The sequence below is a fragment of the Rhinichthys klamathensis genome, unplaced genomic scaffold, assembly GCF_029890125.1.
Source record: "Rhinichthys klamathensis goyatoka isolate OS25496 unplaced genomic scaffold, OSU_Roscu_1.1 h1tg000127l_1, whole genome shotgun sequence".
Lineage (NCBI taxonomy): Eukaryota > Metazoa > Chordata > Actinopteri > Cypriniformes > Leuciscidae > Rhinichthys > Rhinichthys klamathensis.
In genome coordinates, this window is record NW_026606664.1 from 1,307,707 (window position 1) to 1,334,684 (window position 26,978).

Sequence of the window (26,978 nt, forward strand, 5' to 3'; positions counted from 1 at the left end):
GACAGGGTGGGGGATTTATTGCTCAGCATTAGGAGCTCTAATCTGTTGCAGGTGTTACTGGCTGCTATCCCAGGCAGCCGGGCCTGCGCCTTCCCCCTGGAGGCCCCATCATGAGTGTGTATGCGGGCATGTGTGGGTGTGTGTCTGAGAAAGAAGGGGAAAGTGTGAGTAAAAAAGAGATAGCATATGCGTAATGCTTAAGGCAGTGCACATTAAGTAGGAGGCGGTTCTGGCTTTGATTTTTCCTCTTAAACCCAGTCAAGTACATGAGAATTGATACAGCCTGGCATAATTTCAGCTCATCTAGCTCTTCGGTGAATTCAGTATATTATGACCCAATTTGTAATTGCAGGGAATTAAAATGGAGCCTCTTTCTAATGAAGGACTCACTCAAAAGAGAAAAGTCTTTATCTTGATTCTTGGCGGTCATACAATAAATCCACCTACTGGTCAAATCTTGAATGGGGAACACGTGCACTAACGATTGTTTTATGTCGCTCGCTACTATCAAGAGTCTGCTGCCCTCTTCCGGACATATTGTGCTACAACATTCAAAGTAAATAGCGTTAAGCTTGAGGAAAAGAAAATAACCCTCATATACAGAGGAGAGGTTTAATGTAACTTAATGATATGTTATAGTTTCGAATCAGTGTAATAGCTATTAAAGTTACCACAAAGTATCTTTGTTTCGTATTCGCGGCTTTTTTCTGATTTGCATTTACTGTAGCCTAGGCTACGGGCCAAAAACAGACAGCGCGCGCCACTTATTTTTCTTAAACATCATAATATTCATTATCTTGCAAGCTCTAAATGTTGAATTTTATCAGCAATAAAACTCAAGCGGCACGCATTTAGTGTAACGTCTTTATTGTCAAGTATGATAGCAGATTTTCGCGTCGGCAATAGGTCAGGTAGTCACTGATAAGAAAACATGAGGTAAGTTCAGAGTGCTTTACAGTCATGGAGAAAAACCAGGGAATGTTTCAGACGATACAAACTATTTCTTAGAGCTTCTTCCAAAAAAGGGCACACGGTTTTCAACAGACACGGTAAAATCGACAAGTTTATAAACACTTTTAATCCTCACAGCAGCAATAATCCCTTGATAATGTAGCCTACTATAAAACACTTTAATCTATCGTTAATAGTCTAAATTTCACAACAGGTTCTCAAAAGTTTTATTCTAAGTCAGTTACATAAAAAAAAGTAGATTAGTCTAATTTGATAATGAAACGTAAGGCTGGCAACCCCTTACCAACTGCTAGTTGGTCATAGTTGTTAAGTCTTAACTAATGGCTATGTTTATGCAACTGTCACCAGGGCTTGTTGTTTCATAGCTCATGCACTCACTAATGCATTTCTCCACACATGGATTTCAAAGGAACTGTCAGCTTTCAGTAATTAGTTCCGTATTAACTTATGGTTATGGATCATATGTGTAGGAATTTTGAATTGCCAGATCTCTGAAGTAGGGGAACCAATCCCTGAAGAGACAGGCGTAGAAGGTGTACCAGGGGTAAAATGCCTCAGGCTGTCGAGATGCTCCAGCTTCGATAATGTGCCGGGCAGACTCATGTGCAGGGTAGCCGGTCATATTGATGTAACCTCTATTAAACACATAAGAGACACGAAGAATGAACCTTTTATCTGGAACATGAGCTGTCATGTGATATAGATTGTTACAAAACTATGAGTTACACAAGTAAGTGAACAACCGCTATTTATGACTTTATGTCTGGCCATTTGTTCTTTGGTATCTTAACCAGTACTGAGCAAGCACTAGGTAAAAGCTTTTAATTGTCATTTATTAGCATTAAGAACCCAAGACTTTGATGTTAGTTTGTTCTCACTTGATTTTCTCCATAGCACTATCTGTGTCAATCAGTCCAAGTATGCAGATGGTTATGGACACATTGCTTTTTTGCATTGCTAGCTCATGCTGGAGGCCTCCAAAGAAACCGTTGAGTGCAAACTTAGTTGCGGCATATGGTAAAGCGAAGGGGCTGCACATTTTCCCTGTGAAAAACAGTTAGATGTTATTTCAGCATTTGTTCGTTGGTTGAAGCAGCAAGAGCTGTGAGAAAAGTTTAATATTTTAATCACCTAGAAGGGAGGAAACAACAACTATCGATCCTTTACTCTTTTCAAGTGTCGGCAAAGCTTTCTGAGCCATCTGTAGGTAACTGAGAAAATTCACCTATAAGAGAGTGTATGATGAATGAAAGACAAATCAAGTCATATATTTCAGTTAGTTTGACCATATGGGATTAAAAGTAACAGGTATAGTTCACCCAAATATTACCATTAAGACTTGATGTGTCATATTTGAGTATACAGTCTGAATGAGATTTGAGAGCTACAGTGATTCTTTTAATTAATTAGTTATTACATTACTATTAATGGTAATTTTACAGTAGGCCTATTTCATTTTTGGTCCCTATTCGCTTTCATTGTATGAAAAAGAGCAGTCAGGACATTATGCGAACTATCTTCTTGTGTGTTCCACAGACCAAAGAAAATCATACAGGTTTGAAACAATATGAGGGTGAGTAAATAATAATAGAAATCTCATATTTGGGATGAACTATGCTTTTATGAAAACCTTTTTTTTTTCATTGTGATTCTACACCTGTAGCAGCCATCGCGTGTGCTCTACGTCTCCATTCCACATACTGTATGGACTGGGCCCAATGTGGTTCAGAACCAGGAAATCCAGCCCCCCGAGCTGTTCGATGGCGTACTGTACCACGCGCTCGGCATCGGACGGGCTCGCCATGTCCGCGGGGATGAAAAAGGCCTTTTGAGCCCCCATTTCCTGGCACTTGCGCACAACCTGCAGTCAGAGGAAGCATTTTGAAACAATCATACCTCCTTGAATTAAATGTAAATGATGAACGAAAGAAGTAAAGCTCATTGACCTCTTCTAGGACATTTCCTCTCCTCGCCGTGATAACGAGTTGGGCTCCTAAACGGGCGTATTGGTACGCCAACTGCTCGCCGATGCCAGTGCTGGCACCGGTCACCAACACCCGGGCACCTTTCAAAGACTCTAACAAGACACAAATCACATTTTCATGTTGACTAAATATCATTACATAAAATGCCTCATAATGGTGTACTTAATGTTCATGGTTGTAAAGGTCAAATTATAAAACCAGCTTTCTATGCTTTTTAGGTTATCGCAATTTCAGTTTGTTAGAAGATTTTATATGTGGCCATTTCCCATTAGTCATGGCCATTGGGTAAAAAAAGTTATATTAAACTTTTTCAATAGTCTCTCTGTATTATGACAAACAGTCTGCGGTAGCAGTAATTATTTTGAGGGCAAAACGAGGTCCTTTGTACAGCCGTTAACCTGCGGGGCAGAGACGCTTAATTGTATAAATGTCACTGTAGGCTGCAAAATAAAAGCCTGAAATGATTCTTGGAGGGATGTTCGGTAACTGTATTCAATATTTATACATATATGAGCAAATATGTGGTGATGTGTTGTGGCATTTTTGTCTGAATAGTCATGTTGATACTGATAGCAATCAAATATTGGCATTTGTAGAAATCTATTACACGAGTTGCCAATTGGAGAAAATCAATTTTCAATTAGATGAAGAGCAATAATCAACTATATTAAAACTGTTATGAATGTGCCAGTTCATTTCGGTTTACAAAGTTCATGCAGTTGTATCATGTTTCATTCTTTAACACACTCACCCACTTACTTACACATAAAGTAATAAAATAACATTATGCATTGCATAAGCAACTGTTCAGATAATTTTTGTTATCTTGCCTTGCGCAACACAGAGCTGATTTTAATATCTCAAAGTGACAAAATAAAATGATGAATGGCATTTTACTTTTCATGTTTTAATTCTGACTGATGTACTTTCCTGACAGTTAATATATATAAATATATATATATATTTTTTTACTGATGTCAAACTCCAAACTTTTCTACAGTATATTATTGGACAAATATCACATTTCTGAGAGCTTACTTGAGTTTTGAGGAACATATTAAAAACATTTAAAGGAACCATTTTTTTTTATTATTATTATTTCAGAATTAATATTATTTGACCGCATACAAGAAAGAGAACAGACAATATTAACAGAAAGGTATAGCCTACTATATAAAATATTAGTCTCCAAAAGTGCAAATAGCTATTTACTCTAATTACCTGCAATAGCCTATAACTACCTAGCTACTATTAAACGCACAAATATTGCTACAAAAAAAGGAAGACAAAAACATTTCTTCCTCCTAAATCCTGGACTGACTTATCATGGGTCTTGCACATGACTTTAATCTGGTATTACACAGGCTATAGCCAACGATTACATTTTATTACAGCACAGATAAACAAAAAGGCGTCCGTTCAACTCACCCTCATTAAACGACGTAGCACTCCATCGAACCGCAATGAAAGCGACGCCTATGCTGCACAGTAACAGTAACTTGGCATAAAGATTCATTTGTGAAAAATTGTAGAAGATGCCACAGAACAGCTTACAGAAATGTGAACTTGAACCGATCAACTGTCAAAAGTCAGTCGACATAACCAAAGAACCTGCAGAACCAGATCGTGTCAGACAGGCGGAGCCAAACCAAAGTACAATCCGATTTAAGTGTGGCGTTTAAATAATCTTGAGAGCAACAAACGCGCTAGTAGCCTACTACTGCTGGTGTATTAACAATTATTTTAAGTTTTGTTGTCATTATTATTTAAAACATTTTTGTGTGTGTTTATAAAAGAAAAAAAGAAAACAGATCGGCTAGAAAATAAAAACCGAAAATCACGATTAAGGATTAATTTTCTGTAAACTCTGCATGGCTAAACTATTGAGTTACTTATTAGATTTGACATTGACGTTGTTAGGGCTTGGAAAGAGATTCCGTTAACATAAAACCACAATATTACATTAAAAAAATGTTTCTTAATGATTAATACGATTAATAATAATGAGACAGCGGCTGACAGCAAGTGCATGGCGGCACATTCAACAAATAAATTAAACCAAGTCGTTTATTATTAATATTAACACTAACAATCGTGTGCTTTTATTTATTTATTTTTTTGTATTTATTTACTTTTTTTTTATTACAGAAACACAAATAACATGTATATACATCCGACGTTTATTTAGTCGAATCTGCGGATTGCGAACGTCTCAGCCATTCAAAACCAACTTTATTGCCTCCAGTCCAGTTCATTCCACTGGTGCAAATGCCCTTGTCAGTGGAATTCGCTGTCAAGTAGAGCAACATAATTAGTGAAGTTGAGTTTTTGTTTCACAGTTTTGCACTTTTTAGCATACTGTTGCTTTTAAGACCATGGCTGCCAAGATTTTGCCTGTAGTCAAGTAAGTTAAGTGTCATTGCGTTGTTGTATATGGAGCTAATTAGCAGTTAGCTTTCAAGTGTCTGTTTGGGCTTAAGAGTTATGTTGGTTGGCATATTTTGTGCATTATTATTTTCGATAGTTTTCTATATATCTATAATACTTGTAAATTAAATTAGCATGCATTTGAGTAGCTGTGTTCATTTTTACATAGTAGGTTAAGGATAGCTAGCGTGCTAACAAACAACTTCTCAATGTGGCTTTTTGACTTCGAATGACAGAATGGTTATGTATATCTTAGGTTTGCCACAAAAGTGACCATTGCAGGAGGAGCCCTATATGTGGCATATGATTCGGGACTTCTTGGAGGTAGCGAGGAGGGATCTGTTGCCTTGGGCCGAGCTAAAGCAGCCATCCCACCAGCTGTGGAGGAGTGGATGAAGTACTTTGGCTTTGAGGTACGAAAAGTACTGAAACTGAACGTATAACTGAAAGTGGAGTCTGTGACATTCAGTGCAGTGTAAAGGTATATAAAGAACGTCAGATGACACCAACTAAACCTCACCAGGCATTTATTTACAAAGATGTGACCGCAGGGAAAGAATAAATTGACTTACTATTTAAAAATTTAGGATTGGTAAATTGGTGTTTAAAAAAAAAATACTTCAATTCAGCAAGAACACATTAAATTGATCAAAAGTGACAGCAAAAACTTTAATAATCCTACAAAAAAGATAAGTTATACAACAGTAGTATAACCTTTCGATGATTGCTTCTCAAATTTCCATGAGGTCTAAAACGCTTATCCATTAAAGATGGGACAGTACTAGTGATGGGCATTTTTGTCAATTTCTTATTTTGATCATTGATAGGTCTCAAAAAACAATCACTCGGGGGGCAGGGCTTGTTCGGGCGTGTCCGTCATGGAGACATAGAAATCAATTTAATATTTTAGCAATATTTTGGATTACATTAGCACTTTCTGATAGAACAAAATGTTATTTTACAGTATATTGACTAAAATTACACTTAATTCAGAGTAAAACTGACTTAAATTACTGAAAAACACATGATTGATGAATTCTGAATACAATATAAAGGATATGTTCATCATCATAAAAATGAATACACATGATACGTTTAGGCTACTTTATTCAACAGTAAATAAAACGTTCTCTTCAGTGTCAAGCTACTTCAGCAGCATATTTCAACTGTGCTTATGAAACAAAAACAAAAATGAACAGCTTAGTTTTCATTTAACAAGTGTAACAAACGACTTCTATGTGTAAATAAAACAGACGGAATCATTTATTAAAACAAACACAAAAAAAACCCCCATCCTGTATAGGCCTATTTGCCACGACTGATGAAACTTAACTATAGGCTACAGCCTACATATTTATTTTTGTTCAAAAAGATAAGTTGGTCTACGTGCTCAGGTAAGAGGCGTGTGCGGAGTCTATTCACAATTAGCCTGGCGGTGGAAAAAACGCGCTTCGCAGGAACAGCTAGGTACCACTGGGCAATGATGCTCAGCTTTGTAAACTGATTTACCTTCCACCACAGTAGAGGGTCCTGGTTTACAGAGATGCATGGCTCACTGAAGTAGCGTTCAATTTCAGTGTCACGCGAACAAAAATCACTCGCGCCAGTGCCGTAATCCTTACCGAAATCATCAAATCTTTAAACCCTTCTCCTTCGACGAAACGAATGGGCAGCAAATCTTTCGCTATCATTTCGGTGATTAGTTGTGTCATCTTTTCACCTCTGGCTGCGGTGCACTCGTCTGAGTTGCGTCTTTGGTGGTATCGGAAGACATTTTATGTACAAATACTAAGTGATAACGCATTGTACTTGTGGTAGATTTGTGTGACAGCTTGGCGCTGCATATTTTGCACTGAACAGTTTTTTCGTCTATTTTGTCGAAGTGAAGCCAGACATCACTACGTGACTTTGAAGCCATTTTCTCTGTTTTTCAGTTTGGGACTTTGGACCGCGTTCTGTCAACGCTAACCAATCAGAGCTCAATGTCCCACCCAAAATGCTGCTATAACCAATCAGAAAAAAATCAGATCATCGATTTTATGATCGACCGTCGCTGTCACGTTCGAGTACTCGAGTGATCGAGTACTGTGCCCATCCCTAGACAGTACCCACTTTATTTGGACCTACTTGATCCTCAGAATCACAACCTGTTAGTATGATAAATTATTGACGTATATATTTTCTACCGGCTGGTAAAAATACACAGTTTTGTGTTTTATATTGTGTAAGTTTCTGGCTAACTCTCGTTATAACTCTCTTACTGAAAATAGTAATACTTGTGCAAATTAGCTGTGCGAACATATGCACTGTTATTTATACAGTTCCCGCATTTGCTCAACAATACATTTGAAATATACACATCGGTTTGTGTTGCGTCTGGCCAATCAAAGCAGAGTAGGAAAAGAGGGATTTAGAGGGTCTGAATCATCGGACGAGTCGTTGGCGAATCTTTGAATAATGTGATGTATATAATGAGAAATTGCGAGTTTTATTTTTATTTTTTATTTTTTTACCTTTAATGTACGGCTGTCGTGAAGGAATTTCCCTTGCTGTAATTTTAAGTGGCTCAATAGCACAATATGCGGTATTATCGCCATTTATTTGTTTATTTTGATTTATTTGTTGCTATTTAAATAAGTGTTACTATGTGGTAAGCATGCACAAAAGCGAGGACATATTCAGTAACCAATGTAACCGAAACTAAACAGCGTCAAAATAAGGGTCCACATAACAGAACATAATCCTGACAATAAGCTCGTTAGGCTATTTTAACATGTATAACACTTAGTTCTGATAAGAGGATTTCTGCTGATATTTCACCAGTATCATCGTCTTCATCTCTGCGCATAGACAGGCTGTTACACAGCGCGCAGTTACATTGTTAAGCCACTAGGTGACGGCAAGGGACTGTCTTTGAGTGTTTCATTAAACCGTTCATTCAACGAACATGTTCAAAAACACTGATTCATTAAAAGATCGATGTAATAAAACAGGGTGTTGATTATTTTAACTTTGAGCTCCACTTTTCAAAGCTCAGCTGACCAGCAATACGTCGCATGGGTAACGCTGAAGCTTCACTTAAGGCGGGCGTACACGGTGCGAATTCTGACGGTCGGAAGATCGTATGTCCACGCACACTTTACGAGTGAGTTTATCCGAAAATCGTACGGAGGCAGTGATATACGACACGATTTTACGACCTGCTGAATTCCGAAGAAATCGCACGAAGTTCCGCGCCAAAAACTCTCTCATAACGGCATATAAAATATTGATACAAGGCGTGATTATTTTGCTACATATACTCGTTTTCAGCACCGGGAAACGGACGTCCGGTCACCCTTGTGTGTGTGTGTGTGAATGAGTTAAAAAACATAGTTACGGTAGGCTACACATTCAAAAATAAAATTTCAAGCTCTCTGAATGATTAATTAGCCGTTTAAACCACCTCATCATGTTGAGTGTTTGCAATTCATTTTGCTGCGAGAAGCTATAGCGCAGTGAACGGGGCTTGAGTGAGCTTGAGCGCGTTGTGAGTGAGATCGCGGGTGCCAGATCCCGTGTTGCCAGATCCACATAATGGAAAGGTGACAGTAGTATTCCGGACTTGTTTTTTGGATTAATGTCACAGTTTAGAAGTTATTAAAGTGGTTCGTGATATATTAATCTTATTTCCAAAACACAAGCTTTGAACTTATTTCGGATTTTTTATAATTTCTTTGTTTTTGTTTGTTTTTGCTTGTTTTTCGTAGCAATATCTGGCAACATTGTTCTGTCGGCATTAATAAAAAAAAGATTAGGCTGAAGATACAAACGTAATGATCATCGTGACGTGTAAGAATCTGTAAGAAATGTATAACACTATCAAAAACAATAGCATAATACAGATCTGTATGTTACAGAATGAAATATGCCAAATACTGGCCAGCAGGAACACGGCAGATGCTGTTTAGTTAACCTTTCACAAAGTCAACATAAAAACATTAATTGAAGCAGTGTTTCTAGTAGTCCACACCATTTTCGTCTTTCTTCTGTGGATTTTCTCAGTTTCTGATTGGTCAAATTCGGATAGATCGACAAATCGGCTCATTCAACCGCACACACCTCACGAATGCAAGCCGACAGCTCCCGAACTTTTTCGACATGCTTAAAAATTATCGGGAGGTCGAGAGGTGCTCGGCTCGGCTCGTATCTTCCTCGCACACGATACGAGCCGGGACATGCGAGCATAACCGATTTACACGCGATTTCTCCCGAGTGAAAAAATCATCTGCGAGCTTGTAAAACAGCTAAAAATCGCACCGTGTACGCCCGCCTTTAATAGAGACCAATGGCATTGATTCAATCCATTGACCAGCGCTGACACCATTCATGGTAAATACCCTTACACGTTAAAAGGATGACAAATATTTCGCTTTCCTTGGACACGGCAACCTATTTACGAATATATATAACTTGACCTCAAAGACAGATGCAGGTAATCGCAGGCGCTCAGTATCGGTACTACTACAATATTGCGGTTATCGCAACAGCCCTACTTTGATTGCATGTAAACCTGTTTTAGGAGACAAAATTAGAAACCTTTAAAGTCCCTGTAAAGGCAATTTCAAAAAAAAATTCTAAACACATTATAAATGTTAGAAATGTATTGCTAAAACATATTACAAAGACTGTGAACTGTGAAGTACTGAATTGTGGAGTTAGACCGTTAAACAGTTTTTCACCATTGCTATTTTCCGGATTTTCTGGGCGGGGCTAAAACAGGGCTCGATGACGCACTGGAGCCCTTGAGCTCCTGGACAACGCCCCTACTTGATGACGCACTGAGGCCACTGAGGCTGGCCGCTCCTAACAATATTATAGAGCACATTCACATCAGTTTGCCGCTCAATCGCGAGTTACTGTCAGTACTATTATTAGTAACACAGCCAACAGATTGCTAGCTACTAGCTATGCCTTCGTCACGGAAATGCGTACTACCTGGATGCGATCACCGGATCACGTACAAAACAGATCGGTGTCCTTATTTAAATTTCCGAAAAACGATTACATCAAGAAGAAGTGGATTAATTTTGTGAAGAGCCACCTTTGATGGAGAGCTGAGGATCACCGCCAAAACCCGCCTCTGTAAGTGATCATTTTACACTGGATAGTTTTATAAACTTTCGTCGGAGATAACTGTCTGGGATTCACTGATAATCCGCTGTTACTGGTGAATGGGGCCGAACCGACTCCCGCCTCAGCCTTCATCCTCCCGTCGCGCCGACAACTGGTGCCATTCGGCAGTGCGTGCCCACCGTGCGAGCATCCATTCCGGCTGTAGAGTTGAGTGTGGCGAGTCGACGGCAGCTTAAGCTTTCCCGCGAGTGGGCGTGGTTTCAGCGCAGCCAGTGGACACGCCCCCAGCGTTTGAGAGCAGAGATTACTGCTCATTTTTTCAAGATTTTGATAGCTTATTTTATGTACTTGCTGGCTTTTTTTATCATTCAAATTTGGCTGGGTGACTAATAACACATTTTTCTGTGGTGTGACAAACTCAAAACACATACTTAATTTTGACTTTACAGGGACTTTTAAAATAGCATAATAGTGGTACTTTAAAGCATACAAGAATGATTTCTGAAGGATCATGTGACACTGAAGACTGGAGTAATGATGCTGAAAATACAGCTTTGCCATTGTAGCACTCGTCTGCAGTAATTTAGTAGACTTTTTATATTACTGTTATAATACAGATAAAATTTGAATTCCGTCAGAAGAATCAGGGATCGCTAAGGAGACAGCGGGTTATCATGAGTAGTAACAGACAGACACAAGATTGATTTAGAAATGGAAATATAATTGATTTTTTCCTTCGCAGGGAAAAAAGATAGAAAGTTAATAAAATAAAATAAAGTAAATTACAAGATCACATACAATAGACAATAAAACAGATAATGGAAATATCCCCCACGAGTGCACTCTTGTCGGTGTTCTCAAATATATACCCACATAAGTAGTAAACAGAGAATAAACAAATAGGAAAATAATCTCTCTCTCAAGACCTTCGAGTATCTCTCGTAAAAGTTCCAATGTCTCTCAAATCTGGGTTGTGGTTGACCATAAACCTTCAAAAAGAAAATAGTTCTTAAATGTCAACTTTGTCGTGCTTCAACGAGTAGCACTGGAAACTCAAGGAAAGGATATCGGCCTCCTCTCCACGAAGTGATGTCTTCTGCCTTTCTCTAAACTTGGTTGGCTCGCCATCAAACACAGAATCTACAGGATGTCACAGAAGGTTGTGCAGTCATCATGTCTCCACGAAATCAAGAAGAAAAGAAAAAACAAAGGAGAGAGAAAAAAAACCTGGCCTGATCACAGACCAGAACATTCATTTAGTACATTTCAAAATAAGTTCCACATTAAAGGTCCAGAATAATATCTAATACACAGTTACAATCACCATTTCTTCATGAAATAATATAATCACATTCGTTTACCTCTGAATCAATAGCTCTTTTTCTTATACAGACACGTGGCCAACAATGGCGACGGTGAACTCTGAAATGAACAAATAATAACCCCGCGGTTCACTATAACCGCTCAAACTGAAGTAATCACATAACCAGTAACATACAAATATCTTTTTCACAGAATTGATTGATTAATTATTTACCTTTGTGATCGATCTTTTTCGTTTGCTCTCACACAGCGCACCTCAACTACAGACGTGCGCGATCAGAAAATGGCGTCGGTGAACTGCAATGTATAATGAGCACGCGGTTCACTTTAGACATTTATGACTACTCGGATCAAAATACAATCTTTACGAGAAAAACCCAGTCCACAGCAACTAATTTACGGTTTAGTAGCAGTAATTCTATCTTATTATGAGGTAACACAGTCTTTTTATCATTAATTATATGATACTAACTCACCAAGTAGAATGTATTCCTCAATTCAGTCGGCTTCTTATTCAGAATGAATCAAACTAATTAATTCTCAAGGTTTCTCGTATTATTTCAAAGATTTTCAATCAAAGATTTATAAAAACGGATCACGACGATCAGATTGCGTCTGCTCTTCTCAATCAAGCTCGTCTCTTCTGTCATCGCGCATGCTCGTTGACGCCCATGGAGCAAATGACAAAGAGCTCTCATTGGTTGATCACCATCTTTTATCTAAAATGAATTCGCAAATTTATTTATTTTATATTCTTAACTTTTACATCTCTTATCGACTTTTATTAAGGGAACAGGATATCACTAAATTGTGTATAAATGAAATAATTACTTTTATTTAACCTGTTACACCATCACAAGAAAAAAATACATTTTAAAATGCATTCAAATAGAATATATATTTCACAATATTACTGTTTCAAGCCACTTTGTTATAACGTATTTAATGCAATATTTCAGCTTCCAGCCACGCCTAAAATTGAGTTCTCCCCACTGAACGCATGGAACTCAGGTAAACAATCGTTTATTTGGTGGAAAATGTTTTCATATGCGTGTATTAAAATATCAAATAATTTATCATCACATATATGAGTATACTCTAGTCTTGTAATCGCTCTGTTTTTTCACTCAGGGGTCCAGAAGTCTATTCACGCTCTATCGGTTGCTCCATCCACAGTTAGTGACTACACCAAACAAGGCCTGCAATACGCTAAAAAACATTTAAAATGAGCATTTAGACCTTCAAAGTTTCAGCATCTGAGAAGACACACATCAAGAAGCTTTTTCACCCTCATATACGCCGGACTGAATTCCATTAAGTTTTGAGGAACAACATTTAGAGTTTGTAAAATTCAAATATGAATATTACAATGGTAAAAATTCACTTGTTTTACGCATGCGCTTTTCAGTTACAGAAATAACAGAAACATAGTTTTGAGATGAATCCAAATTTAAAGATAATAATACAAGAGTGTTCTATATGTATATTGTTGTTGGACTTTTATTTATTTGAGAAATCCCTTCCTGGAAATGCTCTTTTCTGGCATTGATTCACCAAAATTCACCTTTAATATTGACACAAATGCAGTTTTGTATAGTTTATAATCCCGTGTTGCTTTGTCTAATGTAAAATAAATCATGTCAAATATTTTGATGGATGGAGTTCTTCTGTGTAATTGTGTGTTTTTTTTTTTTAAACATTGTTTACAAGACTATGGGAGTTAATCTCGGAAACGATCTGTTGACCACATAAAAGCACAAGTTAGTAACACTATTCAGCTTTACCACAGAGTGATGCTGCATTTGTGTCAAGATGGACCCCAACCATTTTCTGCACGTCTTTACTCATTTTGAAAGTTTTCTGTGGCCGCATACGTTTTATTACCAGAACATGTAAGAGAACTTATTGTGCGTGGAAAAACAATACAGGGTTTGTGGGTTGTGTGTGCATTATGGCCTACATAGTTGAGCAGAGATCTGTTTAAACTTAAGGAAATACAACGAATGATGAGAACTTTTTCAGAAGCAGTTTCCTTTTTCTTTCAACCTGCCTAATGCACTAACAACGTTTTTGTGACCATCCCCCCCCCAGTCTGTTTAAAAAGACTGTTGTGTAACTTCTAGGATGTGGTGATGGCTGTGAACTTTAGCTGTGGTTGAGTATCAAACAGCCCCTGAAAGGTTTCGTTCTCTGTGAAGTGGCACTTTAGAAATAAAGAATTGCAGAGTTATTGCTTATAGAGTTTTTATTGCTCTTTTCTTGAAACATTTTGACAGGTAGCATTCACCTCAACATAAAATCTAAGTTTAGCAAACTGCACAATATAATTCAGTGTTAAAGGCATCAGGCACCTCCATTGATCACCTTCTTGATCCAGACTGTGTATTTTGAAATTTGAGTGTAAATATTGGGAACATTTGGGTAGTCGCAGCGACCCATGTTGAAAGAGACGATGCCCACCGCTTTCCCACTGCACACTAGTGGTCCACCTGAATCACCCTGCAAGACAATGCATTTCAGATTGATAACCAACTGAGTTCAGAAGTAAATAGAATAGCAAATTATGAAATTTCACCAAAATATTGTTGTAGACGGACCTGACAAGCGCCACTTTTAGTCTCGAAACCTCCAGCGCACAAGACATTGTCTGGGAGTTTTACTTGCACTTTTTCCCACATCGTCTTGCAGATTGTGAAGTTGATAGTCAACACGTCTGTGACCAGCAGATCGTTCACCACATTATGCTGTTCGGTTTTACCCCATCCAGCAACCTGACACTTGGATTTAGGCTTCAGTGGTTTTTCCTTGCTCGGGATTTTGATGGTTTTCACACCTTTGGCTTTCAGCTTCTTGGACAGCTAGAATTCCACACAAGAAATGTGCAGTCTTCATGATTACCATTAGATGAATTACTTTTAATACACATACAATTAGAGTTAAAGTATAAATGTATCTATTATTATTTTTATTATTATTATTAAAAATAATGTTTTTATTCATGAAATATTGTACCTTCAGAAGCATGATGTCATTGCCAGCTTTCACGTTTTTGAAAGATGGGTGCTTATGTTTATTTTGCACTGTATATCTTCTCAGCTTCGCCCCTTGTGGACTGATGTTGTGGGTGCCCAGGACCACAGTCATGTTGCCACTTTAACATTAACACAATTGCAGATTACAGTGAACAGTTTTGTTGAACACCAAACATATCCCAGTTTAACAGTAGACTAACTATCATATTACCTTTTATCGCAGTGTGCGGCCGTGAGCACGTAGCTCGGGTCGATCAGGAATCCTCCACATCTGTGTTGTCCTTCAATCTGAACTGATGCCATGTAAAGCATGGAGGAATTCTTGGCTTTTTTGCCATTGATGATATCAGCTCCAAATGTACCTAAACCAATCAAGATGCAAGTTTGAGTTAACCAGAAGCAGTTCAGTTATTATTGTATTATCAGTAAAGCATGATTTTTACTAACCAGTCAGTGTCAAGCTTGTCAAAGCCACTGAGAGCAACAGGCTGTACGCTGTAGTCATCTTGATAAGACTGAAGATTGCTAATGGGACCACCAGTCATTTATATAGGTCTTTACCACATAACACGACACATCCTGACAGACAGAGATGACGCAAAATGTTGAATTTGCCACCTATTGCATAGTGTGGCAGTCCTTGAATACAAGATCTTGTCCAGTATATTTTGGTAAAACTAATGCCTTTCAGGCGGGGACGTATTAACGCAGACTAACCTCTGTTCAGTGGGTAATGCAAATATTTTCTGATTATTCTTTTTCTACAGTACTAGTGTTACTGGATGAAGGTTTTCAAATATAAGACAATTGACGAGCGCACAGCGCCCATGACGGACTAATCTTATATCTCCCCTCCCTACTTCAGTTTCAGTTCTAAACTCACACCACACCGGCGTTGTGCCGAACTCTCGTTGAGTCCGCTACCTGGTTGCCTAATCCTAACCCTAACCCCACTCCCACACCTAATCCTAAATTTACTTATACTGGGGACTCAGGGGAGTAATAATCTGGCAGTGGTCAGAATTGAGCACAACACCTCTCACCTGTGCCGGGGAGCGCTTGTTTTCTAAACTGGTGCTTGTCACGAACAGGAACTGTTAATCTGACAATGCTCAATGTCATTGGGTCAGAGCACTGTCAATCACAGCCTAATCTGCTGCCCATTGTTGCCTGTAAATTTGACAATGCTCAACACAATTGGATCAGAGCCCTACCAATGCTTTGGCAATGTAAAGCCTTTTTGTCAATAAAGCTACTTGAATCTGCATTTGTCAGTCGCTGATTGATTGCTATGCTGCTTTTCAAATGGAGAGAGACCACAGACAAAGTCTCTTTCAAGGAAAGTCTGTTCACTCTGCGGCCATATTAGCAACGCCTCTGGGGCATCCAAGACCAAGTCCTATCTATTGGAATGGGGGAATCCTGAAATCTCAAAAAGTGCTTGCTGAACTCACAATTAAGTAACATTTTAAATCAGCAACATAATCTGGCACGCACTGTCCTATGTTGTTTCATAGGCTCAAACTGTGTTAAAAAAAAGCTTAATTTCCAGGCTAGACCAGCCAATGCACGTGTAGTCCTAAGTGCGAGCCTCAGGTTCTAACCAGCCCGTTCTCATCCCAAGGCGTCATTCATGTGACGCTTTGGACATTTCGTCGAAATCTTACGCACATGGCGTCCTTTAGCGTCAATATGAGACGCAAATCCCAAGGCGTCATAACCGTAACCCTACCCCAGACCTAAACCTACCCATAACAGTGCGTGTTATGTTGACGCTAAAGGATGCCATGTGCGTAAGATTTCGACGAAATGTCATATGGTGTCACCTATATGACGCCAAAGGATGAGAATGTGTTGGTTCTAACGGCAGCTGCAGTGATGCAATAACTTTGCAAATCAGCGATTGGCTTTATTTTAAAGAAGGCAGGATGTATTCTGTTCAGGCTTGCTGCGATACTCTGTCTTACTGGTGTTACACGATGTTCAGCCGCAACACCGGTTACATCACTTGGCCACCACTGCACCGCCCCACCATCATTCTGATTTTTTATAGTAATAAAAATCATTTAGTTAAGTTAGAGAACAGACTCTACAATAAAAAACTGAACACGTCTGCTCAATGCAGCTCGAGTCACTGCACAGATCAGCAGCAGGAGACAGATTTCACTTATCACGTGGCGGAAGATTTGGTTCCAAAAAAAAATGTAAAAGCGCCTCTTTGGCAATATTTTGGATTTGAACCCAATGCTAATAGGGAACCTGCAAAGGGTTAGTTGGTTTTCTAGTTTTGGTTTTCATTAAGAATAATAGGCTGATAAACCCACCATTCAAACAATTGCTGTCCCTGAATTGCCGATATTTCGAAAGTAAAATGTGATCAGTCACAGGTGAAGCAAATATCATTGATCATCTAACAAGGCCACGTATTAAGGTCTGGGTAGATTAGATGTTAAATAAACAATCAGTTCTCAAAATCAATGTGTTGGATGCAGGAGAAATGGGCAGGAACAAAGATCTCAGTGACTTTGACAAGGGCCAAATTGTAATGGCAAGGCGACTGACTAGGTCTGAGTATCTCTGAAATGCAAGTGTTGCTCCCAGTCAACAGTGGTGCGAGGATGGACAAACCAAAAACCGACGACAGGGTGTTGGAAGCCCGAGGGTCATCAATGCACAAGGACGACAAAGGCCATCCTGTCTGGTGTATTCAAACAGAAGGTCTACTGTGGCACAAGTCACACAAAATCTTATGGGATTGTTATGGGAGGAATGTGTCACAACACACAGTGTATCACAGTCTGCTGCGTATGGGGCTGCGTAGCTGTAGAATAATCAAAGTGCCTATGATGACGCCTGTCCACCATCGAAAGTGCCTACAATGGGCACGTCAGAACTGGACCTTGGAGCAGTAGAAGAAGGTCACCATGCCCGACAATTCCCATTGTCTTTTACATCACGTGGACGGCCGTGTAGTACATGTGCGCCGTTTACCTAGGAAAGTGATGCACTGTGAGACGATGAAAAGCCGCTGGAGGGAGTGTGATGCTCTGGGCAAAGTTCTGTTGGGACACCCTGTTGTAACATTGTTGCAGACCAGGTACCCTGGTCTCCTTCAGCAGGATAATGCACTCTGGCACACTGCACACATTGTTCAAGAATGGTTTGAGGAACATGATGAAGAGTTTAAGGTGTTGCCCTGGCCTTCAAATTCCCCAGATCTCAATCCAATTGAGCATCGATAGGATGTGCTGAACCGACAAGATCAATCCTCAATAGCTCCACCTCGCAACCTACAGAACTTGAAGGATCTGCTGCTAACGTATTGGTGCCAGAGACCACAGGACACCTTCAGGGGTCTTGTCCATGCCTCGGCGAGTCAGTGCTGTTTTGACAGCACGCTGTGGACCAGCAGCATATTAGGCAGTCATGTTTTGGATTATTGGTGTATATCATCTAATATGACAAGGCTTAAGCTAGTACCAGACTAAAATGCATGTTTGAGCTGGGTTAACCTAAAAGCAACTTGCACTGACTTAAAAGATGTCAGTGCCATTGTTTTGTCTCAAAATGCACAACAGTAATGTTTTTTTTTTCTAAAGCACGTTTATGGAAAATTGTAAAAATACAGCAGCCGCACACTCAAAGCACGTTTATAAAAGCCACTTAAATGCTCCAATCAAACTAAGGCCTAATCCTGGCTCACTATGTTTGAAACCGGGCATTTACCTAGTTTTAAGCACATCACGTCTTATTTATATTATGATTTTTGGCCTGTCCCACTTTTGAAGTCTTGGCCATCTCGACTGTAATAAATAATTTTGGCTAAATTTGCAACCGTTACTTGCAACCCTATAAATATATCTTCCTAGAAAATTCAAATCAAACAAATGCGTTTTAAACTGTATTTAGATTTCCAAATTTTGTTTTGGAAATCTAAATCTAACATTTCCAAATGTTATCAATTAACCTTTTATGAATGCCAAACTCCTCCGTTCATTGTCTTTTTGTTTAAAGGAAAAACGACTTCATTATTTTAAGAGTTCTAGGATATTTTGTAACCTATTGAAGGAAAATAACATTTCAAACCAAAGATTTCAGTCAGGTTTAATATGCTGTCCATCCCTAGTTTGTTATGTCTGTGTATGAATGCATTATTTCTCTAAGTTAACCCATATTATACACACAAGCAGCTCATACAAAGGTTTTTCTGCATGCATAGTTTGCCATTGTGAAAATACAGACTCAGTCAGTAGCAAAACAATTTATTTGGTCAGTATTGTATGTTTAATCATAATTTGCAAAATACAGTAAGCATGAAACTCTTAACAGTCTTTAATGTCAATCATTGAGTTGATTCAACGTGCGTTTTCACCCTCATATATGTCGGACTGAATCACATTAAGTTTTGAGGAACAACAATTAAAGTTTGTAAAATGTAAGATTATGAAGATTATAATGGTATAAACCAAAAATTTCCACTTTATTTTTGTTTTACGCAATTGTGCTCTTTGGTTGCAGAAATAACAAAAAAAATAATCTTGAAGTTGTAAAGCTTCGAGGTGAATCCTTATTTGAAGATAAAAATATAAACGTGTTCGATATGGATATTGTTATCCAGTTCTTTTATTTATTTATGAAATATCTTCCTGGAAATGGAATCTGAAATGCCAAAATCTTTTCTGGCATTGATTCACCAAAATTCACCTTTCATATAGTCACAAATGGAGTTTTGTATAGTTTATAATCCCGTGTTGCTTTGTCTAATGTAAAATAAATCATGTCAAATCTTTTGATGGAGTTCTTCTGAGTAAATGTATTTTTTAAACATTGTTTACAAGACTATGGGAGTTAATCTCGGAAACGATCTGTTGACCACATAAAAGCACAAGTTAGTAACACTATTCAGCTTTACCACAGAGTGATGCTGCATTTGTGTCAAGATGGACCCCAACCATTTACTGCACGTCTTTACTCATTTTGAAAGTTTTCTGTGGCCGCATACGTTTTATTACCAGAACATGTTAGAAATTATTGTGCGTGGAAAAAAATACAGGGTTTGTGGGTTGTGTGTGCATTATGACATAGTCGAGCAGAGATCTGTTTAAACCTAAGGAAATACAACGAATGATGAGAACTTTCCTGTAGAGTAAGTAATGTGGCAGCAAATGCACGTTCTGAAGCAAACATGCCTCATGCACCAACAAGATCTTTGTGACCATCTAAGAAACAGCAAAATGATACTGAATGACCTCTGACAACACAACACCACCCTGCACAACAATACAATTCAGTGTTAAAGGCATCAGGCACCTCCATTGATCACCTTCTTGATCCAGACTGTGTATTTTGAAATTTGAGTGTAAATATTGGGAACATTTGGGTAGTCGCAGCGATCCAAAGAGACGATGCCCACCGCTTTCCCACTGCACACTAGCGGTCCACCCAAATCGCCCTGCAATAATATGTTTGATATTCATTACAATCACATCGTTGAGTTCAGAAGAATAGACTTACAAATTATGAACTTTCACCAAAATAGAAGTACCTGGCAAGCGCCACTTTTAGTCTTGGAGCCTCCAGCGCACAGAGTGTTTTCTGGGAGTTTTACTTGCACTTTTTCCCACATCGTCTTGCAGATTGTGAAGTTGATGGTCAACACGTCTGTGACCAGCAGATCGTTCACCACATTATGCTGTTCGGTTTTACCCCATCCAGCAACCTGACACTTGGATTTAGGCTTCAGTGGTTTGTCATTGCTCGGGATTTTGATGATTTTCACACCTTTGGCTTTCAGCTTCTTGGACAGCTAGAATTCCACACAAGAAAAGTGCAGTCTTCATGATTACCATTAGTTACCATGTTACTGTTATTAAAATTCCTTACTTTATAATTAATATATAATGTATAATTTAAAGTATTTAGTATATTATTTAATTATCATTATCATATAATGTTATAAGTAAATTCTAAAATAAAATGCAATAATTAAAATACAAATTAAAATGTTATATTTACTTTATAATACAATTTATTAATATTTAATTCTAAAGTGAAAATAAACATCTATATATATGTTTATATTATGAAATGGAAAATTAAATATGTGTTCTTATTAAATTCTAAAATATAAATTGGAAATTAAATATTGTAATTTAATTTTACAATGTAATAATAATAATACATATTAAACATTTGTTTTAATGGTAAACAAAATAAAGAAATGTTTTAAATATATTTTATTACTATACATTTATTTTAATTATAAACAAAGTAATATAAATTAAATAGTTTAATTGTATTTAAATTATGACCTCTTAATAATTATTATTATATTTTATAAAACATTTGAATTTATTAATGAAATATTGTACCTTCAGAAGCATGATGTCATTGCCAGCTTTCACGTTTTTGAAAGATGGGTGCTTATGTTTATTTTGCACTGTATATCTTCTCAGATTCGCCCCTTGTGGACTGATGTTGTGGGTGCCCAGGACCACAGTCATGTTGCCTCTTTAACATTAACACAATTGCAGATTACAGTGAACAGTTTTGTTGAACACCAAACATATCCCAGTTTAACAGTAGACTGACTATCATATTACCTTTTATCGCAGTGTGCGGCCGTGAGCACGTAGCTCGGGTCGATCAGGAATCCTCCACATCTGTGTTGTCCTTCAATCTGAACTGATGCCATGTAAAGCATGGAGCTCTTCTTGGCTTTTTTGCCATTGATGATATCAGCTCCAAATGTACCTAAACCAATCAAGATGCAAGTTTGAGTTAACCAGAAGCAGTTCAGTTATTATTGTATTATCAGTAAAGCATGATTTTACTAACTAGTCAGTGTCAAGCTTGTCAAAGCCACTGAGAGCAACAGGCTGTACGCTGTAGTCATCTTGGTATAAGACGCTGCTAATGAGACCACCAGTCATTTATATAGGTCTTTACCACATAACACGACACATCCTCCTGACAGACAGAGATGATGCAAAATGCTGAACTTGCCACCTATTGTTTAGTGTGCTACAAAAACTTTAGCTTTCCTTGAATGCAAGATCTTCTCCAGCATATATTGGTAAAACTATGGGGAAAACTCAATTTATGGGTTCCTGTGATCTTCTGGTTTGATTTAACCCTGTTTCCTTTTTTAAACTCCAAGTCATGGCTTATTGTGAATGTGTAGTAGAATTTGCCAGATTTTACACAGCAGAGAACATGCGATTGCATGTGGCATTTTGAATAGGGTACAGACTAGTGTCCCACTACTTTATTTAATGCATTAGATGTACACGTCCTATGTTTTTTTTGTTGTGCAAATATTAGATAAGTTCGATTTATTTCATTTAGTACAAAATATTAGCTAGTTTTAAACACATCGAATGTCTGATTTATGGTAACTTTGGCCTGTCCCAACTTTGAGGTGTATTCAGTGTTCCTACCCTATATATATCTCTGTAGAAAAACAATGGTAACGCTTCCTTTTACAGTCCTGTTACCCATGTACTTACTATGTACTTATTATAGTAATTATAAAACTGGGTAATAACTAGGTACTAACCCTGAACCTACCCCTAAACCTACCCCTAATCCATGTACTTACCTTATATTAGACCGTCGAACCCTCTAGCCAGTACTTTCTAGGTAAGTACACTGTAAGTACACGCAAGTACTGTACTGTAAAAGGAAGCGCTACCAAAAAAATCACACAAATAGAGTTTTAAACTGTATTTAGATTCCCAAATATTAGTATTGTCATAAATGTTGACAAATCAACTTTTTCTGAATGATAAACACCTTTTTGTTGAAAAAGAAAAATGACTTAATTATTTTAGGAGTTCCAAGTTTCTTGTACCCTATTGATGGAAAATGGAATTTCAAATGTTTATTTCAGACCAAATTTTTCAGTCACAGCCAGGTTGAAGATGTATTGTGTCTGTGTATGAATGCATTATTTATCTAAAGTGATCTACACGCAAGCACAGACATGTTGAGGTAGTTTTTGAGCAAAACATTTTATTCATTCAGTGTTGTAAGCATAATTTGCAACATACAGTGAACATGAAATTCTTACATTTCTTTCTTGTTCATCCTTACTTTTATCCATCGTGCATGTTTTGAAATATCAGTTTATATTTTGGTACATCAGGATATTCGCATCCCTTTATGCTGAAGAAGGCGGTGCCCACCATTGAATTGCACACCAACGGTCGGACCTCCTGGATCTCCTTGCAAGAATATATGCAAAGATGGGGTTAAAAGAGAAGGGCAATAGAATCCCTAATCTAAAAACCTACAATATGGCAATTTATGTTCTGTATGTATTCCTTCCAAGCTTCCTTGCAGTTGTGGATGTCAACAGTTGATACACTCAGGCCAGAAGTTCATTAACTGCTTTACTAACCCTAACCCTAACCCTAACCCTTTAGGCCTGATTTACTCTACTCTTCTTCAAGAACAGAGTCATCTCTTTACTGGAATCGAATACAACACAGGAAGTCAAACACACACATTTACTCATTCTAATGTCATTTGACTTCCAGTGGAACCAAAGATCAGACATTCTAAATAGTTTTTCTTTCCATTTAATGGTGAACATTGCTCATAAAAGGCAGGACAGTAAAGTCATTATTCACAGAACATCTTCCCCTTCAGTGAGCTGTTGACTTGATAACCACTGCAACCAAATCAGTGAGTCAATGGGCCCTATTTTAACGATCTAAGCGCATGGTCTAAAGCGTGTGGCGCAAGTGCATAAGGCATGCCCAAAATCACTTTTGCTAGTTTAACGATGGGAAAAATGGTCGGCACACCCGACGCATGGTTTAAAAGGGTTGTCCCTATTCTCTTAATGAGTAATGGGTATGTTTTGAGTGTAACATGAAATGAACCAACCAGAGTCTCATCTCCCATTACCTTTAAAAGCCAGTTGCACTCACGCCATGCTGAATTAGCTATATTTACATCGCGAAAAAAAAAAAAAAAACCTATTTCAGTTGCCTCAAAACAGCAACGTGCCAACAATGCCCCTGAACACACCTCGTTTTCAGACCTGCACGCCCATGGGCGAACAGATGGGTGCAAATGCATTTGCTATTTAAACAACGTGGCGCAGGACGTGAAAATGATAACTGCGTTGGGCTGAAACTAGCAAAAAACGCGGATGTATGATAGGGCTCAATGATTTAAACTTGGACCAGATCAGTTAATTGATGATTATTTTGAGCCAGTTCTTTTTTAATAACCGCTTGGTATGATTCACAAATCGGACTGAACAATTTATTCACAAATTGCTTAATGATCCGCTTACAGCAGATTTCTTGAGGAAAGCTCACTGGAGGAAAGATTTTCACTGAATAATTACTTGCATTTTGGCCGGTTCTTCACACAAAGCTATCTTTCCACAGAAGAAAGAAAATCATTTGAGTTTGCAACAAACTGACAAATGTTTGGGTTAACTATTTCTCGGTTAGCTATGTTGTAAAAACTGTGTGTACAAATTGTATTTACCTTTCACAGTGTGCAGCTGTAGGCACATATTAGAAATCCTCCACATTCATGTTTTTTTCTGACCTGCACCAATACCATATATTGCAGATCTTTTTTTTAAGCTTTTTCCCATCGATTATGTCATCAAAAAATAACTATACACTTAAAAAAAAAAGTCCCTGTAATGGCACTGGTGCAATGTGTAAAGGTCAAGCATTACTAATGAAAGAAGCTAACTGTGATGTGCAGTGTGAATCACAGCCGTGGCGAGCAGAATCGCAGTGAAGCGCCTCATTGTGCTTGTGGTATGTGCAAAATGTGTCACTGCCTTTTTACTACTCAAAGTACAAGGTCAGGCATCCCTTCTCAGAAAACCACAGTTCTGCATTTCTTGGATGTTTCTTCTGTTATTTATATATAATCAAATGTAAATAGTTATGTTAAAACATTTTTCCCAGTTTAAAGGGATAATTCAGCCAAACAATGATTGAACCCCAACCCCATTTGCATTGTTCATTGTATGGAAAAAAAGTGAGCGAGTAAATGACATTTTCCCTTTAATACTATAAATATTTTTTTAGGTTGATTTCCCTTGAAAGTACAAACACTGTGGCTTTTTTTTTAGGTGCTTCCAGTAAGAATAGACCTTTTCTAATCTATGGTGATGAGTCTCATTACTTTTGCACAGTCATCGGGTTTTCTATTTAAGATGTCTTTGCAAACTATAGAGTGTTTCTGACAGGGTGTCTGACCACATGCGATGCGATCAGCCCCCCACAGGAAACCAAGCCTGCTGAGAAGGGTCGAGACCATCTTTCCACTGAAAAGTGTCACATCTGATCAACATGTCAAATCATAAAATCTCCATAAATCCACACAGAGTTCAATAGAGTATTCTTGTTAGAAAATAAAATGTTTATTAATCAAGATTTTGCTTCACACCTCCCAAAATACATTTTATCCAAGGCAGAAATTTGGAAATCTTGGTGTAGACATTGGGTAATGTAGGGGAGTTACATTTCTTTGGCTGATTGAATGAAACGATACCAACTGCGACTTTTTTACACACCAAAGGTCCTCCAGAATCACCCTGAGAAGTGGGGAAAGTTACAAACTGTGAATAAAATTGAACTGTTACACTATTTATGATGTCTCCAGAATATACTTTGTACCTGACAAAATCCTCCACGACCCCCTGCGCACACCATCCTTGAGGTGGAGTACTGCTTCCCCCAGTACTTCTGACATGCTTTTTTATCAAAGATTGTGACATCAGCCTCCATAAGTTTATCACTTGCTGCACCATTGGTGGTTATTTTCCCCCATCCGGCAACACTGCATTGGGCCTTGGCCTTGATGTCCTGATCTTTCTTTGGTATGGAGATCCAGTCAACTTTGTTGGTCTTGTTGACCTTTATACGCAGCTACATCAAGTAATTCAATCATTAATGCTGATAATTTTCAAAATGAATATAAATGATAAACTTAACCTAATTATTTTATGAGGATAATGGGAATATGTGCTAGTACTTTGCAATTGCTACATACATCAATAAGCCAAAATATTATGACCACCTGCCTCAGAATTTTGTATAGCATATAGTTAAGAATTAAATAGTTTTCTTGCAGTTTGCCCTGAAAAATCTAGCTGAATCATTTACCTGAAGTAGCATGATGTCATTTAGCAGACTCTTAGACTCATACCCAGGGTGGATGTGGTAGAACTTGACTTCCATGCGGCTAGTACCATGATTGTGATCATGAGCTCCAACCATGACTGTCAGCTTCTCTCCTCTGTCAAGACGAGGAAGAATACATGCGTTTTAGTTTTAAACGAGGACTGCTCAAAATTGAGTTATGCATTTTAGGCTTGACCTGCAGTATAATAACATGAATTTAGAACCATATTGTAATAGAAAACTTTGTTATGATGCTTCCATTACAAAGCCACAAATATTTAGGTCAACTTTAGTTTGGTAACTTTGGTTAAGATGGTTAAGTATAAACACATTTTGGGTTCAAACTAATTGGCAGACTACCTTTATGTGTACCCACTAGGTTGGGTACTATCATATATCATTTCGAAAATAGTCACACCAAGTGAAGACCCTTTTGAGACTCTTTGACTCACAACGAAATTCTAGCTGAAAAAAAAAAACTTACTCTGTAAAGCAGTGTGCAGCCGTCATGACAAACTGTTCAGACACAAGGAAGCCACCGCATTTGTGTTTGTTATTTCTTTGAATGGAGACCATGTAGGGTCTTGAATGAGGTTTGGCTTCTGTACCGTTCACTATACCTACATCCACAGATGCTGAAAGAGAAATTAGTTTAGGTTGGTCAAATAAGAATTTGACTTGTAGATTTGACTAAATGTTCCTTCAGATCAATATATTGAGAGTAGTGATAGCAATGCTAAAAATGCATGACATCTGCGTTAAAAATGACAATGCAAAAGACATCTGTCTTTTTCTATCGGACTCACCTTGAAGGCTCAGATATGGTAGCAGGGTGACTAGCAAAAGCACACAGACGATCATGATGCTGTTCTGGGAAGGTTTTTCTGGAGTGCTGAAGTTCTCTTCAGTGTTGATGATGGTATTTCATGTAAAGTGGGCTGCATGGTTTTGCCCCTTAT

At 38.0% G+C, this 26,978-nt stretch overlaps 4 protein-coding genes across 4 annotated transcripts; 1 reads left to right on the forward strand and 3 right to left on the reverse strand.

The window, feature by feature from the left end:
* Window positions 1-1,303: 1,303 nt before the first annotated feature.
* Window positions 1,304-4,611, reverse strand: hsd11b1la (hydroxysteroid (11-beta) dehydrogenase 1-like a). Its single transcript, XM_056256332.1, has 6 exons — window positions 4,386-4,611; window positions 2,919-3,049; window positions 2,630-2,833; window positions 2,104-2,197; window positions 1,851-2,016; window positions 1,304-1,607 (listed from the first exon to the last, which is right to left on the reverse strand). Exons 1-6 carry the CDS (start codon window positions 4,471-4,473, stop codon window positions 1,424-1,426), a joined length of 867 nt encoding a protein of 288 aa, XP_056112307.1. The 5' UTR covers window positions 4,474-4,611; the 3' UTR covers window positions 1,304-1,423.
* Window positions 4,612-5,192: 581 nt separating this feature from the next.
* micos13 (mitochondrial contact site and cristae organizing system subunit 13) lies at window positions 5,193-13,903 on the forward strand. Its single transcript, XM_056256428.1, has 4 exons — window positions 5,193-5,361; window positions 5,641-5,797; window positions 12,782-12,833; window positions 12,954-13,903. The coding sequence occupies exons 1-4, from the start codon at window positions 5,333-5,335 to the stop codon at window positions 13,049-13,051; spliced, it is 336 nt and encodes a 111-aa protein (XP_056112403.1). The 5' UTR covers window positions 5,193-5,332; the 3' UTR covers window positions 13,052-13,903.
* A 178-nt stretch (window positions 13,904-14,081) lies between these two features.
* On the reverse strand, window positions 14,082-26,912 carry LOC130089371 (transmembrane protease serine 9-like). The gene is made up of 15 exons (XM_056256668.1): window positions 26,826-26,912; window positions 26,504-26,654; window positions 26,002-26,134; window positions 25,513-25,764; window positions 25,276-25,430; window positions 25,093-25,160; window positions 21,457-21,607; window positions 21,226-21,364; window positions 20,400-20,660; window positions 20,165-20,306; window positions 15,302-15,379; window positions 15,066-15,216; window positions 14,835-14,973; window positions 14,420-14,680; window positions 14,082-14,321 (listed from the first exon to the last, which is right to left on the reverse strand). Exons 1-15 carry the CDS (start codon window positions 26,878-26,880, stop codon window positions 14,166-14,168), a joined length of 2,292 nt encoding a protein of 763 aa, XP_056112643.1. The 5' UTR covers window positions 26,881-26,912; the 3' UTR covers window positions 14,082-14,165.
* LOC130089213 (mast cell protease 4-like) lies at window positions 19,919-21,750 on the reverse strand. The gene is made up of 5 exons (XM_056256431.1): window positions 21,692-21,750; window positions 21,457-21,607; window positions 21,226-21,364; window positions 20,400-20,660; window positions 19,919-20,306 (listed from the first exon to the last, which is right to left on the reverse strand). Exons 1-5 carry the CDS (start codon window positions 21,747-21,749, stop codon window positions 20,157-20,159), a joined length of 759 nt encoding a protein of 252 aa, XP_056112406.1. The 5' UTR covers window position 21,750; the 3' UTR covers window positions 19,919-20,156.
* Window positions 26,913-26,978: the final 66 nt, after the last annotated feature.